The sequence below is a fragment of the Suncus etruscus genome, chromosome 8 (assembly GCF_024139225.1).
Source record: "Suncus etruscus isolate mSunEtr1 chromosome 8, mSunEtr1.pri.cur, whole genome shotgun sequence".
Lineage (NCBI taxonomy): Eukaryota > Metazoa > Chordata > Mammalia > Eulipotyphla > Soricidae > Suncus > Suncus etruscus.
Window position 1 is genome coordinate 6,633,728 of NC_064855.1, and position 21,835 is coordinate 6,655,562.

A 21,835-nucleotide genomic window follows, 5' to 3' on the forward strand; every position below is an offset into this window, starting at 1 on the left:
TTCTACCATCTTACTATCAGGGCAGTGCTCACAGATGTGCGGGTTTGTTGCTTGGCAGCTCGAGTCAGTCTCATTGTTGTTGACCTGAGGTTGAGTGTCACTAGGACATGGTGGACAAAGGCATCAGCATATATGCTGCAAGTGTCAAAAACAATAGTTTTGAGTTCTAGTAGATCTGAGTGAAAAATCTACATAATATCTGCGTGCATGTCAGTAAACAGTTCACTCTACCAGAACTCAACAGGATGTCTGACAGCCATGTGTGAAAACATGCAAAAGTGCTTGGCTAACCAGGAGCTTTAAAGGAAGAGTTTGGGCAATGTTCTGACGCTTCAGTGCAATGGTAAAGCTTCCAAAGTCTTGGGTCACTAAATACTTGTTTGATTCAACAAATTGACTGATATGGATAAATTTCAAATGTGTTCCTCTGAAGACAATCTTCCTTTTTTTACTTCTGTCTGTGATCAATCAACTCTTCATTCATCTACTCACCGAATATCTAATTTTTTGCAAATATTGATCTATGTACTAGGAATTAGAATATAAACTTTATAACCTTGTTAGGTCAATATAGAGTCCTTAGCCTTAATAGGATATACTTTTTGGTGGTAAAATGCAGACAACAAACATATAAACAATGTATAGCAATCACAAGTTTACATCTAAACGTGTAACTCTATTTATTTCACCTTTGGTCACAATGGTCAACTCAATAACCATCAATAACCATTAGTCTCTTGGAAATAGAATATTGAGGTTGGTTTTATTATTCATGACATTATTTCTAGGAATTTTTTTCAAATCACAGTGAAAAGAAATACTGCAGAGTCTCCTTCCTGAACTGGACAAAGTACTAAGCATTCATTAGCTACTTTAACCTTCTCAACATACTTTGAAGTAGGAATTGTTTTCCACTTTATTCAGGAGTTTCCAGATGATAGTAAACATTTCCCAGGTGTGCTTTTCATCAGTTCTCTGGTTTTTTTAATCACCAACAAATTTGATGAAGTGGCTTTTGTATCATTCAATCTTCAAGAAGTTTACAATAAACTTTAATCAAAAAAGTCTACTGGATCTGTGGTTTTTATTTTTTTTTCCTCCTGAGAATTCTATTTTGTACATCTCACAGTGGGTGATAAAGATGGCACTCACTTCTGTCTGTCCCAAACTCTTATTGGCTTTCCAAAGGGAAAGAGAGAGAGAACAAAATAAAATAGGTCAAACCAAAATAAAATAAAAATATGTAGCAAAAGCTAGTAGGTACAAAGTGAAAAGATAAAGTGAACATTTTGTAAGAGCCAATGTGAAAGTCAGTGTTCAGCTGTTGTGCTCTCCTTTAACGACCCTAACTCCTTTGTGATAATCAAGCAAAGTATTTGCTCTGTAATTTTACACCTAAGCTGAATAACATTCAGTAAATCGTTCAGTCATATGGCCATGGCTAGATGTCAGAATAAGGATGGGAAGCTGGTCCTATAGAATGCCAAGTGGCGGCAGAAAACACAGTACTCTTGATGTGTTATCTACAACATTGAGAACTCACACACAGAATTACTCTGTCTTTTTACACATTATGAGACAGATTCTGCAGAGAGGCTAAATGACTCCTCTAAAGTTACACAGGTAAGAAGTATCTCAAACAATATTAAACTCAGAATGTCTGATACTGAACTGTTTTTCCCATCATAAACACTATCTCTCCATGTTCTCACCAGACCAAGGACCATACAAGTCAGAGCTGCGGGGTGTAAGGGGGTGGGACACACCCCCAGATAACCAGAGAGGACCTAAATGATTCTATCCCTGTTATAGTTAAGATCTCTCTCTCTGTGTTAACTTCTTCTCAAACTTTATAGCATTTTGTTCCCTTTCTGCCTTAAGTCAGCACAATATAATAGAAAGTTTTCTTGATGACTCAAGGCCTAACGTGTCCCAAGACCATCATTACAACCCTCATTTGTTACTGAGAGATGTTAAATTGGTTCCAGAAGTTACAGACAATTGGATTGACTGTGTGGAGAGCCCAGAATTACCATCAGAACAGATTCAATCATATTAGAATCATTTACTTGTCCTGTAAGCAGACTGGAGAAAGGCCCCCAAACAGAGATTTACCAAATGCTTCGATTGAGTTTGGTTCCAATTCATCAAGTTTACCCAATTCATAGAAGCTTCACTAAAAGTGATTTTTCCCCCTACTTTTGGACCTGCTAAGTTGCACAGAATAAAACTCACCTGAGTCCTGCGCACCACCGTGTTACCCCATCATCAGAGAGAGAAGTGGACTGTGTAATTAGTTTTTGAGACATGAGTCATCCTTGCTTGGAGTCCTAGACCTGCTTGACTCTATAAAAGCGGCTCAGGGTCCAAGTGCAAACGTGCTGTTGACTGTCCCTGGGATCATCTAATTATCACGCCACCCTGAGGAGATGAAGGTGCTCCCTGCGCCTAGCTTTGCTGTCCTCCTTTTCGTGACTCTGAAGTTTTCCACTGCAGCCTCTTCCTTATCATCCAGAACCTCAAGGACCAACTACCACCTTGCACAGGTTTGTGAATATTCGCCAAATCCCTTTTCTTCTGGCTGCACTAAGAATATCTATTAGAGAATGAGAATAGGAGGAAAATTCTGCTATCATTTGATAATCATCTTTTAAGTCCCTTGATGTAGTTAAACTTTATTATACAGTGAAGACTGAGATCTGAGAACATTATGTGCACGTTGCGTGATTAAATAAATAACTGACTAAACTATATATTCAGACCTCTTGCTCCAGACAGAGTTTGAGGCAACTTGCTAAAAATGCAAGCATTACAAAAAAACAAACAGGGGCTGGAGAGATAGCATGGAGGTAAGGCGTTTGCCTTTCATGCAGGAGGTCATCGGTTCGAATCCCAGCGTCCCATATGGTCCCCCGTGCCTGCCAGGAGCAATTTCTGAGCATGGAGCCAGGAGTAACCCCTGAGCACTGCCGGGTGTGACCCAAAAACTACCAAAAAAAAAAAAAAAAAAAAAAAACAAAGAAAAAAAAACAGAAGCAATGTTTGAAGAATAATATGAGAGAAATATGAAGGGGAGAAAAATAAAAAAGCAAATTATATTCACTTGTTAGATTTCCTCTGTCCACAATTTAGAAAGTGGCTCTTATGCATAAGGCAAACTTGATGAACATCTAAAAGGAGCCAAGTTCTGGGGGGGATGTCTTACCCACTCCTCATTTGAGTCTTTCCCCCTACACAGATTATTCCCACCCCATACTTAATTTACTGTACTGTCCTCTTAGAGCTGACAGTTGGAAAGGATCTGATACAAATCATTCACATTAAAATTTATTATTCAATGTCTATTTATTTCCAAAGCATATAAAGGAAAGTGACCATCTGTAACCTATTCTCTTATTAAGGGAATTTCTCCACAGTGGTGAGAGGTGTGTGAATGGGGTGTTTTTTATTTGCCAAAGCCTCTTTCACAATCTGTCAAAATGACAGTGTGCCTGTGATTTCTAGCCCTGCTTCACAGTTTTCTCCTACTTTGCAGCAGCATTAGGAACTGGTTTGCACAATGTACACCACATTCAAGTGTGCACCTCCTAGTCACTATTCAAGTTGGTCACCCCAACACACACACACATCTCCAGCCCCACAACCCATGGACACACACCCTACAAATCAATAGTGTGGCAAGAATTGGGCTGTGGAATTCAGCTTCCTTTGACAGGGTTCTACTCGTAGGTGAAAATGTTGAAAAACAACTAGATGGCCAGAAGAGATAGCACAGTGGTGTTTGCCTTGCAAGCAGCCGATCCAGGACCTAAGGTGGTTGGTTCGAATCCCGGTGTCCCATATGGTCCCCCGTGCCTGCCAGGAGCTATTTCTGAGCAGACAGCCAGGAGTAACCCCTGAGCACCGCTGGGTGTGGCCCAAAACCAAAAAAAAGAAAGAAAAGAAAGAAAGAAAGAAAGAAAGAAAGAAAGAAAGAAAGAAAGAAAGAAAGAAAGAAAGAAAGAAAGAAAGAAAGAAAGAAAGAAAGAAAGAAAGAAAGAAAGAAAGAAAGAAAGAAAGAAAGAAAGAAAGAAAGAAAGAAAGAAAGAAAGAAAGAAAGAAAGAAAGAAAGAAAGAAAGAAAGAAAGAAAGAAAGAAAGAAAGAAAGAAAGAAAGAAAGAAAGAAAAACAACCTAGAACACTAGATTGTTTTAAACTGCTTTTTCTCTGGATCCATTTTGCTTTAGTACCTTTCTCTCCAAATATCATTTCTTCTCACACAGATTCATGCCTCTCTGATTCTTTATAACTTCAAAAAGGTGGATTATAATGAGACCGACACAAAAGCAAGGGGACTAAGACAATCCTCCTGGTCCAGATTCCAATTTCAAGATATGGTGGTATTCAGGCAACCAGTCATGCCCATACATGTACATGAGTTCTAGTACTGCCTTTGTACCACCGTGGCAGAGTATGGCCTGTAGATTATAAACAAAGATCCTCTTTTTGTTGATTTTGGAGGGTTTTTTTTTTTTGTTTTTTGACCACTTCTGGCATTATTCAAGGGCTTTCCCAGCTCTGTGCATGGGGTCACTCCTGGCTGTGCTCATGGGATCATTCTGAGCTAATGATCAAACCTGGGCTCTCTCCCACTCCTTTGGCCCCTTCTGCCCTTCTTTTATTTTCTAAGGCTACTCCCACAAAAATGCTTCACCTGATAGTGCACCAGAGTTGCTGGGACCCCTGGATGGCACCCCACAGCACCTGAGGAACTACCAAGCACTGATGTGTTCTAGCACTAAGCTATCCCTCCAACCATAACAATCAGTCATTTAGAGAAGAAATTAGTCTGCCTCTGGGAAGTCTATTCAGGAAGAAAACCAGGAAGACTTGGGTGAAGCAATCCTTGGAAAAAGTATTTGGCAGGAAATTAGGTGAGCGTGAAACACGGCGCATCTTTAGGATTTCTCATTTCTGCCTCCCCAAATAAGTCATTGCTCCTCGCCTCCCTTATTAGAGACTTTCAGGAAGAACTTCAACCAAGGACTAAGGAAGAGTGCAAACATCTTGCCACTTGGCAAACATGGTAACATTCAAAATTCCAGGCAGCAAGCTGTGAGAGTGTGAGTCCCAGTTACTATAAATAATTAAAGAGTAACCATATAGTTTATAGGAATAGATTTAAAAAGAAAAAAACTTTGGCATTTTACAATAAAAAAAATGAAACCACAAAGAAAAATCATTTAATTTTAAGAATACTCATTCCACAATTATTTGTTGAATGTTTACTATATGCTGTGTTCCAAGATCTACTTTAAGTACTGAAGGGAGTGGGGTTCTAACTCAGCTAAGTGTAATCATGTCTTGCATATATGAGGTCCTGGGTTTGAACCTAGCACCCAAAATAAATGAGTACTGGAGAAACCTCTGAGAATAAAGCAGGTAAAGTACCTCAACTTACAGCTTTTCTTGCAAGGGAATGACTAGATGCAGAATGGGAGGCAAGAAGCAGATGAAAGATAATCTGGGAAGAGCAGGTCAGGACAAGAACAGTGCTTGTAGCAGCCCAGGGTGGAGACATTGCTGAGGGCAGAGGAAGATGGAGAAGTTGGCAGATGGCTTGGGAGCTGAGAATCAGTCAGCTTTGCTCCTCACACCCTGCTTTCTTCTTCTGAGTTTCCTAAGGAAAGACCGTTGGTTTCTTGTATTTGAAAGCTTCCAGCAGGCAATATTTCCAAATACTTCAAGAGCCCAAGAACACAATAACATACCAGGCACACTAATGACAAATTAGTCAATTTGTTTAATGCCCGTGTTCATCCTTTAAATTCTGCTTGGTTGATTAGCATGAAGATTTTAAAAATGATGATATGAAAGCATAGTTATTTAGTCTCATAATCTGAGTTTAGTTCTACATTTTTTCATAAATAATAGCAGTACAGTTGAAGTAGATGGTTGAGTTGTCTTTAAAAACATAAAATTTGGGGGCCGGAGAGATAGCATGAAGGTAAGGCATCTGCCTTTCATGCAGAAGGTTGGTGGTTCGAATCCCAGCATCCCATGTGGTCCCCCGTGCCTGCCAGGGGTGATTTCTGAGTGCAGAGCCAGGAGTAACCCCTGAGCGCTGCTGGGTGTGACCAAAAAACCAAAAAATAAATAAATAAAATAAAATTTTATTGGGGACAAAGTAATAGTACAACAGCAGGTCCTTTGCCTTGAACACGGCCAACCCAGGACAGACCCAGTTCAATTTCCAGCATCCCACGTGGTTCCTTGAGCCTGCCAGGAGCAATTTCAAGCACAGAGCCAGGAGTAATCCCTGAGTTTGTTTTATAGCCACAATTCTGAGTTATGCTGGGGTAGGCAGACACTCAGCAGCTCAGGGAACTGTCAGGCTCAGGTCCTTGGTTCTGGCCAGAACTACATCTGGTGGACGCCTAGAGGAAGTGGACCATATATTACCAGGGACCCAACTTAAGGCTTCATACGTACAAGACACTGCTCTACCACACTCACCATCCTGCAATGGTGTTTTAACTTCCACTCTATTTTCTGTGCATAAAGATATTTTTCATTGTTATTACATTTTGTTCCTCCTTTTCTCAGTGTATCTTATATTTTCTTTTTCTGTTCAGGACACACCACTAATAAGAGTGTATGCCTCATATAGGGGGGGCCCTGAGTCCTTGGGGGGGCTGCTCCTTGGAGTGCCCCCCTAAGCAATGTAATATTGAGGGCAGTGATGTCACTACAGACCACCTGGCCCTAACTCTTCATAGCTCCGCCTTGCAAAGTGGTACTGTGGCCCATTAGAACCACACCAGCAATTCCATGGGTCCTCCCAGGCTATACCTGGGAGTACACCAAAAAGTGGGGCCTGAGACTTGGATTCAAATTAGCCCCACATAAACACGGCTATCTATCTCCGCAGCCCAGCCTGGTCGGGCCCTGGGTTCCTTGATGCCCTAATAGGAAAAAAAATAAATCTGCATTTCTATCAAATACCTATTAAAAGTTAAAAGTTAAAATAGTCTAAAATACAAATTACAATTCTTTAAGCCATAAATTATTTTAAGGATCGTGCTGGGGCTGAAGTTAGGGTACCAAAGTGTATCCAGAAGTTGGGGACTAAAGTGATCTGGGGAGCAGGGCTGAGTGCTGCAAAAAATAAACCAATGAATTAAGATTTCCTGGGCCACAGGGACCATTATCAGAAAAAAGATAAATAGTCTGGTCTGAAGGACTGTTTCTCGCGATAGACTTTTCTATGAGAAAGAGGGTGGCTACAAGTTTGGGGTTTGGGTTTGGATTTTGCGTTGGTGTCTGAGCCACACACACATTCAGGCATGAACTTAAGCAGCATCCGAGGGGTGCAGGGGTGCAGAGGGACAGGCCCCTGGGTCCACACTAGGAGGCAGCAGAGCTCCAAGGAACCAGGGCCACACCCCAGGAGCTGCTGGAAAGTTCTTCACAGGGGTCTTCACAGGGCAGAGAAGTCCAAAATCCAGGTCGGGAACCAGCTCAGGTGCTGTCAGGGCGCCCCCAGGACGGGCCCTGCGCCTCCATCCACACCCCAATCCAGGGCTTCAGCGCTGAGAGAAAACTTGGTGAACTTGGGGGTGTGGGTCCGACGTGAGAACAGGAGAAACCAACGAGTTTCAGGAGTTCGAAGTTCGGGTGGGCGTGCTGGGAACTTGTGCAGAGGGCGGCGAGCACCCGAGCGAGGCAGGAGTGAGCCTGGACAGACTGACAGACAGACAGACTGACTGACACAGACTATCAGACTGCCAGACAGACACAGACTGACACTGACAGACTGACAGACACTGACAGACTGACAGATTGACACAGATTGACACAGACAGATTGACAGGCTGACAGTCGACTGGCACAGATAGACTGACACTGACAGACTGACTGACTGACACAGACTATCAGACTGCCAGACAGATAGACACAGACTGACACTGACAGACTGACAGATAGACTGACACAGACACTGACTGAGACAGATTGACACAGACAGATTGACAGGCTGACTGACAGTCGACTGGCACAGATAGATTGACAGACTGACACTGACAGACTGACTGACACAGACTATCAGACTGCCAGACTATCAGGCTGCCAGACAGACACAGACTGACACCGACAAACTGACAGATAGACTGACACAGACATTGACACTGACAGATTGACACAGATTGACAGGCTGACTGACAGTCGACTGACAGACTGACAGACTGACACTGACAGACTGACTAACACAGATTGACAGACAGACTGAATGAATGACACAGATTGACAGACAAACTGAAAGACTGACTGACAGACAGACAGACTGACACAGACAGATTGACTGACATAGACTGACAGATTGGCACTGACTGACAGAGACAGACTGACAGACACGCTGGGCCTTCCTTTCCTGGAGGCCCGCCCAGGTGAGGCGTGGTGAACCCTGTGCCCAGACGACCGGCGACTCCGCCTCAACACAAAGCCCGGTGGCCCCCAACCCGGCAGGAGGAAGCCGGACGGACTCGCGCCCGGCTCCAGGCACTCGGGGAAGCCGGCGAGGACGCAGGGCCACGCCCACCGGATGCGGGCCACGCCTGCTGCCACGCCCACCGCATCGAGTGCACGCCCATCCGCCGCAGACCACGCCCACTGGTCTCACGATTCGGCCGTAGGCTTAGGCCACGCCCACCGGACTCCAGCCGCTCCCGTTGATGGTAAATACACGCCCACCTACCGCAAATCCAGGCCTGTTTGTCGCAAATACGCGCCCACAGGCCTCAAGCCACGCCCATCTGCCGTAAACCACGCCCGTCGGACTCAAGCCCGCCTGCACGCCGCAATTCACGCCCATCTGCCTTGGGCCACGCCCACTTGTCGCAAGGACACGCCCCTCCGCTGTAGACCACGCCCGCCGGGCTCCAGCCGCTCTATTGTATGAAAAGACACGCCCACCTACGGCAAAATCAGGGCCTGTCTGTCGCAAGTAAACGCCCACAGGCCTCAAACCACGCCCACATGCCGTAAACGCGCGGCTGGGCAGGCCTGGTTGGATCCTCCGCTTTCCATTTGGTCCCTAGGAGCCCTCCAGGAGTAATTCCTGAGCACAATAAGCAAAAAATAAGAAAGCAAGCTACTATGATGTTATTGATCTGGAATACAGAGATAATATGGCAAAATTAACACATATTATTATGTAGAATTATATAATATATTTACATTTTTAGACTATGCATGCACGCATATTATTAGCTGCTTTTTGGTGTTTCTGAAATCAGTGGGGAGGTCAAATTCCTTGGCTAGCAACAGGCTTCCACCTCACGTTTCCATGATTCTACCTTTCTTCATCTGCACAGGTACAGAAAAGTGTTCTAGAGGATCTGTCAGAGGGTTTAAGTCGTTATTTCAACAGGAGTTCAGTACTCTATCAAGCTTTGTTTTATTTGTTGCAAAGAACAAGGAGTCTGTTCTAGAAAACCTGCCCATGAAAACCATGAATCCATAGCAGAATAGACCTTATTGCAAACAGACCTTCTCTATTCTTACTTTGTAAAAGATGACAGGATTGGTACCGGAGCCATACTGCAGCAGTAGGGTGCTTGCCTTGCACATACTGTCCAGGTTTGATTCCTGGCATCCCCGTAGGTCCTCCAAGCACTGCCAGAGTTATTTTTGAGTGCAGAGCCAGGAGTAATCTTTGAGCATTGCTAGCACTCAAAAAACAATTGAAAAAAAAAAGATGACAGGATAGAAAGTAAGGCCATGAGACAAAAAAAAAAAAACAAACACATATTGAAATTATGATACTAATAACTGCTTATTGGGAAAAACAACATTCTTTTTTATAATATCTTTATTTAAGCACCATGATTACAAACATGTTTGTAGTTGGGTTTCAGTTATAAAATGAACACCCCCTTCACCAGTGCAACATTCCCACCACCAATGCCCCCCAACTTCTTCCTCCCCCACCCCCACCTGTATTCGAGACAAGCATTTTCTTTCTCTCACTCCCACCATTGTCATGAATGTTGTCAGTGTAGTTATTTCTCTAACTGCACACACCACTATTTGTGGTAAGCTTAATACCATGAGCCGGTCCTTCTAGCCCTCATCTCTATTGTCTCTGGGTATTATTATAATAATGTCTTTTATTTTTTCTTAAATCCCACAGATGAATGAGACTATTCTGTGTCTATCTCTCTCCTTCTGACTTATTTCATTTTTTTTTTTTTTTTGGTTTTTGGTTTTTGGGCCACACCCGGCGGTGCTCAGGGGTTACTCCTGGCTGTCTGCTCAGAAATAGCTCCTGGCAGGCACGGGGGACCATATGGGACACCGGGATTCGAACCAACCACATTTGGTCCTGGATCGGCTGCTTGCAAGGCAAATGCCGCTGTGCTATCTGACTTATTTCATTTAGCATAATAGTTTCCATGTCCATCTATGTATAGAAAAATTTTATTACTTCATTTTTTCCTGATGGCTGCATAGTATTTTATTGTGTAAATATTCACAGTTTCTTTAGCCACTCATCTATTGTCAGGCCCCTCGGTTGTTTTCAGGTTCAGGGTATTGTAAATAGAACTGCAATGAATATAGATGTGCAGAAGGTATTTTCATATTGTGTGAAAAGGGACATTATTGGATTTGCAATTGAATACTTTCTCATTGTTGTATTATTTTGTCTCTATTCAATTATATGAATAATAATGGGGAGAAAATTTTCCTTCTAATTTTTTGCCTTCTTAATATAACTATTTGTTGTAGCAAAATTAAAAAGCTGGTGAGTAAAAATGACTTTAAAATAACCTTTTTCTTTATGTTGTAAAGAAAATCTTATAACTCAAATAGAAACACTGTAATTTTTTTTATTTTTTTATTTAAACATCTTGATTACATATATGATTGTGATTAGGTTTCAGTCATGTAAAGAACACCCCCTACCACCACCAATGTCCCAAATTTCCCTCCATCCCACCTCACCCCCACCTGTACTCTAGACAGGCTTTCCAGTTCCCTCATTCATTCACATGATTATGGTAGTTCTCTGTGTAGTTATTTCTATAACTGCACTCACCACTCTTTATGGTGAGCTTCATGGAGTGAGCTGGAAGTTCCAGCCCTCCTCTCATTGTCTCTGAGGATTGTTGCAATTCTGACTTTTATTTTTCTTAAAACCCATAGATGAGTGAGACTATTCTCTCTCTCTCTCTCTCTCTCTCTCTCTCTCTCTCTCTCTCTCTCTCTCCCTCTCCCTCTGACTTATTTCACTCAGCATAATAGATTCCATGTACATCCATGTATAGGAAAATTTCATTACTTCATCTCTCCTGACGGCTGCATAATATTCCATTGTGTATATGTACCACAGTTTCTTTAGCTATTCGTCTGTTGAAGGGCATCTTGGTTGTTTCCAGAGTCTGGCTATTGTGAATAGTGCTGCAATAAATATAGGTGTGAGGAAGGGGTTTTTGTATTGTATTCTTGTGTTCTTAGGGTATATCCCTAGGAGTGGAATAGCTGGGTCGAATGGGAGCTCAATTTCCAGATTTTGGAGGAACTCCATATCGCTTTCCATAGACTAGAGGTTGGACTAGAAGGCATTCCCACCAGCAGTGGATAAGAATTCCTTTCTCTCCACATCCCCGCCAGCACTGATTGTTCTCATTCTTTGTGATGTGTGCCAATCTCTGTGGTGTGAGGTGGTATCTCATCATTGTTTTGATTTGCATCTCCCTGATGATTAGTGACGAGGAGCATTTTTTCATGTGCCTTTTGGCCATTTGTATTTCTTTTTTATCAAAGTGTCTGTTCATTTCTTCTCCCCATTTTTTGATGGGATCGTAAAGTTCTGTCAGTGCCCTGTATAGAAACACTGTAATTTGACACATATCTGGCTTTCTCTCTGTAAATAGATCTAATTTTTTTCACAAATGGGAATGTACTCTACACACTACTTTTAGAATATCAACAGTATTTTCCCTGAATATGCTGCTTCCTGGAGTCTGCCACAGACATATCAGCTTGCCTCTCCATTTCAGGCATACCTTGACAAATATTACACAAAGGAAGGAGGACCTCAAATTGGTGAGATGGTAGCAAGACAACGCAACACCATGGTCAAGAAGATTAAGGAATTACAAGCCTTCTTCGGCCTCCAGATCACTGGGAAATTAGACAAGTCTACAATGGATGTGATCAAGAGACCTCGCTGTGGAGTTCCTGATGTGGCAAACTATCGCCTCTTCCCAGGTGAACCCAAATGGAAAAAAAATACTTTGACATACAGGTAATGAGATAGTCTTTCCAAATTCAGAGAGAGAGAGAGAGAAAGAGAGAGAGAATCCTTTCCTTTTTCTCTTAAAAGTATCTCTCCTCTGATCTCAATAAAAAGCACAAGACATAACAACTTTAAGAATAAGAGCTTATGTCCAACTTCTAGAAAATGAATTCACTGAAAATTTTGAATTTAATAATACTGTAATCACTAGCTGTCTTTTGCATTATAACTTAACCAGTTAATGGTGGCACATATATCTTTAAAGAAAAATCATCTAGGATTAATAATCTTACAGTACCAACTAGTTTATTCTTTCTTTAAAAAAAAATAGGAGCTAGAGCAATATCACAGTAGGTAGGGCATTTTACTTGCACACGGCTGACCAGGGTTCAATCTCAAGCAACTCATATGGTCCCCCAAGCCTGCCAGGAGTAATTTCTGAGTGTAGAGACAGAAGTAACCCCTGAAGGCTGCTGGGTGTGGCCAAAAAAAGTAATATATTTTTGGTTTAGGGTCACATCCAGCAGTAGGCACATGCTAGCTCCCATTCAGTCTATTTAAACCAACCTGTTTTGTCAGAAATATTTGAAACTATCCACCTTTTCATTGATGCCAGACATCACTCATTGATAATATATAAAGTGCCTTATGATAAGAATTTAATCCTGGAGATAACAGGATGTATCATCTTCCCCTGCAATAGGGAACTCAGTCCTTATGAGATTCACACAAGCAGCCATTTGCAGTTTTGTGTGAGAAGAATAAAACTAGGAATCAGGCAGAAACTGTAGGAATGTGTAAAGTAAACTTCTCATTGCATAGATACCAGGAAGTGACATCTGAGTTTGATATAAAAGCTAAGTACAAGCCATATTCCTGGCTCCCCCTGCCCCTACCTACACTTGAGCATTCTTCCTTCTCCACCTGGCCACACTCTGGTCTCCTCCTGCCCCAAATGGAAGAAATGTTCTGTGTAAGGGAGAAGCCTAACAAGAACCTCCCCATAATTCACAGATGTTCTCTGGGAATTCACCTCAGTTCCTACACAGGAGCCCAGAACCACCTCTGAGGCTTAGCACAGGCCCTGCACTGGGGTAAAGGAGAATGGCCCAAAATGAGGGGAAAGGGGTAGCCTTAAGGCTAGAATGACAGCTAAGGAATTTGGGCCTATTTGTGGCAGAGACATCCAGATCAAGATTAGATTTCACTGTTTAGGTGAGCACATGTAGGCATCAGCCTGGGCAAGATTGAACTGTGAAGCTGGTACAAGCAGGGTTTGCTGGAGCTCATGGCAGTCAACAATGAATTTTGACATTTCAAGCCATTTCCTAAGAATCTTGAAGTTGTTGACTAAACAGTCCTAATTAACAATTAAATTATGGGACCAGAGAGATGGTGAAAAGAGAGAGGCTCTTGCATTGATCATACTGACCTGGGGTCAGTCCCCAGCACCTTGGTATCTTGAAATTGGCCATAGTGCTCCTGAACAATGTAGAAGTTAAGTGTGCTACCAATGAGGCATTTATTTTAGTGATAAATTGTTTAAGTAGACAAGCACACCTGGTGAATGAGCCCTGGAGATCCAGAGTGGTCCCAAGGCCAGGGAGTTTCAGTGATTCCTTTAGTTCTTCTGTTCTCTGCCATAAATCTGAGACCATAAGGAGGCGCTCAAAGACAACTGTTTGTCTCCTTAAGCCTAAGAGATTCACAAAAAGCATCTGGGAGTAAAGCATCCCACCAGAAACAGGCACAGGTGGTGGTGAGATTATTAAGATTTATAAAGGAAGATTTTACTATAGCCTATGAACTCTTCCAACATTTTCTTAGACTGTCTCATAGGATTATAGTCTGTGCTGCATTACAAAGACAAGGTATCACTGATCAAGTTAATTTGGAAGTAGGAAAAGTATATTCTTGTGATAAACATTTTAGGAAAATCCTCTACTCTCCCTCCTATATGAGTTCATCTTCTCATACTTTTCATTCACTCTTGCTCTTGAACAATTCTTCTTTCCCCCCAAAATAATAAAAGCAATGGTTCTAAGACTATCTCAGTGCTGTCCCTATACCAACTGACTCCCAGGTCAGCTTCTTGTAACATAATCTAAATAATTTTAAAATATGTATGTATTATTTATACAATATGTAATATATCTTGATGATTACCTACATAGGCTTTGAAGTCAGATATATCTGGATGCAAATCCTGAATAAGATAGAGATCATCAAGGTTTCCTCAGTCTTGTGATGAGTGCTTGGCATAACACATTCAGATTACTTAGGACAGGGGGTAGAGAAACAGTTCAGTGGCCTCGAGTACATGTTTTGCATGCAAAGTTGGGTTCATTGTTAGCATTGCATGTCCCCCATGCACCAGGAGTGACATGCCTGAGAACCGAGCACCAAACCAGGAATAGCCCTGGTCATCACCAGGGGTGGCCCCCAAAAAATAAACAGACAAAGTAAAAATAACAAAATTACTTGGGACAGAATCTTGTACTTAGTATGTGCACAAAGAATATAATAACTATTGCTTTATCGACCCTTAGACATGGGTCAGACTTTTCTCCATGTTCTTTTCTGGAAATATCTTTTTTGCCCACACTAGTACAGCACACAAAATGAACTTGAACTAGCCTGTCCTGTGTGAGAGGATTACAAACCTTTAACTGTCTAGAGTCATGATCAATCTCAGATGCAGCTGCAATGGTGGCATATTTTGGAAGCACTAAAGGAGCCTTTCAAGATTCTTCTTGGGCCTAAGAGCTACACAAAGAAACTGCTTACCTTTTATGTGGCTGATTTTGGTTTGATCCCTGGCATTGTATAGCCTGCCGCATACCACCTGAGCATGAGTAGACCCTAAATACTGGAACGTGTGGCCTCAAATCCCAAAAACAATGAGGGTCCTCTGGTTTCTCCTTCTGCACAACTCTCACTCTAGACTTCAGGCCCTGGAATAAGGATGGCCAATAAGTGTTGGTCAATCTTTCTGGGAGATATGGTCATTTCCTTCTGGGCCCCTAGACTCATTGCTCTTAGTTATGGTAAATATCACACCATATGTTTCTAACACATTTAAGATACTTGCTTAAAATGCAGATTTCAGTTTCATGCATTTATTAGACTGCTTGATCTTCAAATGTTCTTGCCACATCAATATTCAATGGAGGTCTCAAGCCCTTTTCAGTTAAAGCAAATATGCCTTAAAGTCAGAACTTTCTAGTCAGGAGAAAAGGGCAGACAAAGAACCATCTCTCTCATATGGGGGATGTAAACAAAGTAAGGGTGTAATCCAAAGGCAACAGTCCACAGGGGAGAGGGGAAGAGAATGGTGAGGACACTAGGACAGACAGTAGTGGAGGGTCACTGGTGGACTGTCATTGGTGCATGTTCTATTCGATGCCTGGGGTCTTCCTGTTAATGATACTGGAAACCACAGTGTTCAAGATAAAACACAAAAAGGAAAAGTAAAATTAGAACTTCCTCTTAAAGAAATTCATTATTTTATCACCAGTCACAAAGTTATCCATGGCCCCAGCACTGCCTGGTGTAGCACATACTTAACAAAATAAATAAAGCACTCTCTCACTGCTCTAGAGAAATCCTGGGAGTCTTTAAATAGCATCTGTAAAACCTCAAAACTCTGTGTTTTTATTTTTACAGTCAAAAAATATTTCAGTCTCTCTTTTGGAGGAAAAGATATTCCTTCTCAATTAAAGCCAATTAAGGAAAAATTGTTCCCCTGCTACTTGTAAACTGCCACACAGACACTCTTCTTTAAAAGTAGTGATTGTAATAGCAAAACACACTGCATCCTTCGTACCAGACTTGCCCACTTTCTCTCTTCCCATCAGTTTTGTTGTATTTTAGTCATTTTACAAATGTGACAACAAAATAAAACTGTTTTGGTGGGAGGTGGGGTATAGAGATAGTATTAGTGGGTAAGACACTTGCCTTGCATGTGGCCAACCTGGTTTTGATCCCAGAACTTCATTTAGTCCCATGATCTGTGAGTTCACAGCCAGGATTACACATTCAGCCTTGTTAGGTTTAACTCCACACCTGCCTCTCCTCAGTGAAAAACAATTCTTGTCTTGGAGAGGGAAAATTCTTTTGTAACTGTAATCAAATATAACCTAAATCTATCCTATGTCCAGTATTCAGATTTTCACTGCCACATTACAGTAGTTCCTCCTTACCTCAGGAGCGTCACTGAAAGGAAACATATGGCTTCTGTTTTCCCAGAATAGACAAATACACGTCTTCCATGACATCTGTAGAAGTGGACAAGGCTGTGGAGATGGCACTGCAGGCGTGGAGCAGTGCCGTCCCTCTGAGCTTCGTCAGAATCAACTCAGGAGAAGCAGACATCATGGTATCGTTTGAAACTGGAGGTACCTTGGTATTTATTTGTCCACTAGTCCAGAAAAGAAAATTTGGAAAATTTTCCTTCCACAAAGAATTTTGATCTGCATTATTAGCGTGATTGTCATTCACAGGGTGATGGGATAAGCAGAGGCCAAGACTGGGACCGCATCATGGTCTTTAGGCAAAAGACATCACATCATCAGCTCTCATGTCATCTTGCATGCAGATGGAGCCCAGTTCTGTCAGATTCTGCTTTGCTATTAGTCAGAGGCCATTTGACCACATGACACTCTCCTATGGTTAGTCATTAGTTAGCCATTAGTTCTTACCTCTCTCCTGAGTTCCTCAGTGAAGGGTAAACTCCACAGATCACTGACAGCTGTGTGCCAGTAGTTTGGGGAGTAGAGTTGCTGTCTTCACATGCTTTGTGGGGCTTTCACCTGTCTCCAACTGTACACTTCGTCCCCATCACTCATCACCTGGCAGTAAGTGGAGACTTGTCTATCCATGGGGATTGGTGGATACTGCAAAACCTTTCTTTAGTCAACAAAGAAAACTCACAAAATGTCTTTGCTTTCTCAGTTAGTAGTTAAAGAAGGTGAGACCTACCCCCCTCTTCTCTCCCTCCACAAATAACGGTTTTGAAGGCCCTTGTTTTATATGATTTCCACTTATCTGAAGTCACTAGGAAGACATGCTTGGGAGCTAGGGAAGAGATCCAGCAAGGCTGTGCATGAGTCTGTTGGAGAGGGCTCTATACTCTGGCCCAGGCAGGGCCACTGTGGTCAGTGGCAGAGGGTAACTCAGAGAAATTGAGGAAAGCTTCATACTGGCTCTCTTAAACCTTCAAACTGGGTCTTTGTCCCTGAGACACAAGCTAAGTGAGGAGTGATGTGTGCTACTATTTCACTGGAGTGAGGGGGGGCTGCCTGATTGGGTGTGCTACCCCCAGCCCTGAGAGATGAGTCCCCAGAATTGCATTGACTTTAAATATATCTATGAAAAAATTGAGGGTACAACTTCCATCAGAATCCTCATTTGCCCTTATCTTTTTTAACCAAATTAGTAATGAGCTGTTTGGAAAACATAGGTAGTAAAACAAAACCGTACAGATCTTGGATCAAAAAGATAGGATTAGGAGTTTTGGTTGCATGCAGCTGACCCTGGATTGCTCCCTGGCACCACATGGTTTCCTGAACCCCGTAGTTAAGGATCTCTGAACACAGCACTACTTGGCGTGGTCTATAAAAGCCTAAAAAGGTTTTTGAACCACATCTCATGGTACTATTCAGAGTTTACTCCTGGTTCCGTGCACAGGGATCACTCTCGGCAATGCTCAGAGAACCATACACGGAGCACAGTGTAGGGGAATGAATGCAAATAAAGCAAGGACCTTAACCCCTGCACTCACTATCTCTCTGGCCCCCAAATATATAAATCTTTGAATGATACATTACAAATCCCTTTATGGCTCATGACCTTTACATAAAAACATAGAAGTTAGGGAATAAGTCTTTTTGCTCTTCCTTTCATTGTATTAATTTATGTGATAGCAACAGAAAACACTACCTTGTTCATTTTATTGTGAGTTCCGTTGCTATCAGAAGCCACACCCTACAAATAGGGCAACATTCCATTCAATGAGTGAGATTGTTCAAGTATGGCCATGTGCTCTTTCTCCTTGCGTAGGCTAAAGCACAGTCAGTACTATGCCATGTGTTGATTAATAGATATTATATTTTAAAAAAAGGTAGTACAACAGGGCACCGGTGCAGCCAACCTGGGTATAATCTCCAGCATCATGGTTCCCCGAAAACCTCCAGGAATAATTCCTAAATGCAGAGTCAGGAGTAACCCCTGAGCATCACTGAGTATGCTCCCTCCCCAAAAAAGTAACAAAAGAACTTTTCCTTTTTAATACTTCATATATTTTAAGCAAAGATAACCCTGTTTATTTGAATTCAAGGTTCTTCATATATGCATGAATTTTGTAATTAAGTTGATTAAATATAGTTCTGTAATTAAAAAGAAACATTAAGAGATGAAACTACATGAGGGGTTGTCAGTTCCCTTCACTGTTATGTATTTCTCACTCATTGCTACCAGGACTAAATTTTGATATTTTCCAACTCCATTAGATCACGGGGATTCCTATCCATTTGATGGGCCTCGGGGGACTCTAGCCCATGCATTTGCACCTGGAGAAGGCCTGGGAGGAGATACACATTTCGACAATGCCGAGAAGTGGACTATGGGGACGAATGGTATATATGCACAATTCATCATAACCTGGAAACTATTGTACCTTCTTCTGGGCCTCCATCATGGAACCTTGAGGTTCAACATCCCAAGCCACCCTTTAATTAGAGAGGCTGGCTAGGACAAACAAGTAAGCTCAAACTCCAAAATGGATAGACCCTCCCTCCCTTAGTTGTGCTGTCACTTGACTATTTCTGGTTCGAAATGTATGATTGCAAGAAATAACAGTCTTCTCCTCGACACACAACTCATTTTTTTCCCCTTCAACTCCATTGTCTTCATGGTTTCTTAATTGAATTCAGAAATAGGCCATATTCATAAGTAACCTGAGTGAGTCAAATCTCTCCTTATAAGTGTGTTGAGGACGGGGAAATAAAGTTCCAACATATTCACAGGTCATTTAAAATCTTTAAGTGCAATAGATGCAGACTAAAATAAGTAGACTATACTTGCAAGGAGCTAGCTTTTGTGACCTATGCCTATATATTCCTGCCATTACCAAACCAAAGCCCTTCCTTCTTTAGCAATCAAAGAAGTACCATTGGCAGGATCCTTCTAGCCAAGGGAGAAAGAACTAGACCAAAGTGTTCAAGTTCAGTGCCAGAATAACCCAACAAACTCTGGACAATCCAGTCCTGAAAAAAAAGCACTAACTGTGGTTTGAGTGTAGTTTTTCAAGTGAGGACAGAAGATCCTGACAGTGAAACGCTGGTGCTGATGCTGCCTCTCTCTTCTTTCTCTTGTTTAGGCTTCAACCTATTCACAGTTGCTGCTCATGAATTTGGCCATGCACTGGGCCTGGCCCATTCTTCAGACCCATCCGCGCTGATGTATCCAACTTATAAATACCAGCAGCCGTATGGGTTCCGCCTGTCCAAGGATGATGTGAAAGGGATTCAGGCACTGTATGGTACAGGCACTACTTGGACCATTAACATGGGATGCAGCTTAGAGGATGTGTGTGTGGGTGATGGTTGTGTTGTTGTGTTGAGACACACAGACCCAACCAGGTCCCCGGTGAAGAGCCTATTGACAAGCTATCAATATTACTTTCTATTATCAGATGTATGCTCACATCTCTCTGAGGCATATTGATCCCTGACAATCACTCATTTATTTGGTTATTTTTAAGTGTAGGTCAGGATTTAGCCATTGATAGAGAACAGATATATTTTATAGTATAGATACATTTTCTGTCCATTGCAGAGAGCCAGAAGGCATCATTCCTCCTCCTCCTGAGGAATGAATGAAGAATATGCTGGGAATATCTCTATCTTATTAGCTTTCTCCAAGGCCTGAGAACCCAGATTTCATGAAGAACTATTCCAGTGGGCCAAGAAGTCCAGCAATATCCAATCCCCTAATCTAGATAGGTTCCTTATACCCAGGACAATCATCATTACTGATGCCTGTGGTCCCTCTACCCAGCACTGAAATATTAATTTTCTCATGGTCAGTCTTTAACAGGTGAAAAAACTATAAAATCATGGTTGTCTGAGCAGAAGTGATAGCTCAACAGTAGGGCATTGCCTTGCATGCAGCCAGCCCAGGACAGACCCGAATTGGATCCCAGGCATTCCATACGTACCCTGAGCCTACCAGAAGCAACTTCTAAGCACAGAATTAGGAGTAACCCCTGAGCACTACCAGATGTGACCCAAAAACAAACAAATAAATCATTGTTTTTCTGTTGCAAGAGACTACACAGAATCTCTCCCTGACTGCCCTGCACTGCAGCCCATTAGGAAAGTACTTAGCACAGATTAAAGATTGCACCATGGAGTCAATTCTTCTTGATATTCCCAAAGTCTCACCCATCTCTGGGTTTCATCCAACTCTGGTCTCACAATCTCTTACTTCCAGTGGCCCTTAGCCAACTCTTTCTCCTGCTAAAAGACTAGATCAACAGTTGGAAGTTGTTGAGTCATGCAGCTCATTGTTTGTAGCTGGAAGACAGTCCCCAAAACAGAACAGAGTAGGAGCAAATTCCCCCATTTCTTTCAGGGAGCAGGCCCAATTTTGCCAGAGAATTCACCGTCCAGAAGACATCTTGAAATGGCAGCAGGCTTCAGCATACTTTCAAGGCTATGCACAGTCCCTGAGTATTTCTTGGGCTCCTAATAAAAGGCACAGCCCAGAAGTGATACCCAGAATTGGACACAGACACCCTCTAATAAGTCATATGATCTATTTTAAAACAAAGAACTAGAGACAATGGAACCTTTTTTACCTTTTAAAACTGGGCTATAATTGACATATAGACATCATATTAGTTCAGATATACAACATAACGAGTATTGAAAACTGATTATTATTATTATTATTATTGAAAAATGATTATGATTCTAATTCCCATTGTGTGACTGTACAAAGGTAGAAAGTGTTTTTGGTGTTTGTGGGAGAAAAGGGGTTGAGGATTGGGGACTGCTCCCAGCTCTACTTAGGGGTCATTCCTGGCTCTGCTTAGGAAACATAGGCAGTGCTGGGGCTATAACCAGGACCAGCTATACCCAGGCAAGCATCTTAACCCTTGTGCCTTCTCTCTGACCCAGGGTTAAGATTTTCTCTTTGAACAACTTAGAAATATGCAATATGGTACTATTAACACAAAGCACTGTGCTCAGATTATATCCTCATGACTTCCAAAATGCATGACAGCATGTAAGATATCAAGGAAGTTAAAAGTAATTGCAACCTAAATGATCTCGGATATAATTTAATTTTATAAAAAAATAAATAAATAAAGAACCTTCTAAGGTGGCTATGACTAGTACTCTGCCCCATTTAAGTAACAAGAAAACTAAGGGTTAAAAAGATCAAACCAGTGTCCTAGCAAACAGATGGAAACCCAGAACTACCTTACATTCAGAGCTAGACTTTCTCACCCTGTCACAGGCTATGGAAGTGGGTTTCTAGGCAGATATGCTC

The 21,835-nt window shown here is 42.0% G+C and overlaps 1 protein-coding gene across 1 annotated transcript in view; it reads left to right on the forward strand.

Moving 5' to 3' along the window:
• Nucleotides 1–2,429: 2,429 nt before the first annotated feature.
• MMP20 (matrix metallopeptidase 20) overlaps nucleotides 2,430–21,835 on the forward strand; it is a 30,679-nt gene continuing 11,273 nt past the window's right edge. The window contains exons 1-5 of the mRNA XM_049778567.1: nucleotides 2,430–2,546; nucleotides 12,039–12,286; nucleotides 16,526–16,674; nucleotides 18,787–18,912; nucleotides 19,656–19,817. Coding sequence (XP_049634524.1) covers nucleotides 2,430–2,546; nucleotides 12,039–12,286; nucleotides 16,526–16,674; nucleotides 18,787–18,912; nucleotides 19,656–19,817 — 802 coding nt within the window. The remainder of the gene's footprint in view (nucleotides 2,547–12,038; nucleotides 12,287–16,525; nucleotides 16,675–18,786; nucleotides 18,913–19,655; nucleotides 19,818–21,835) is intronic.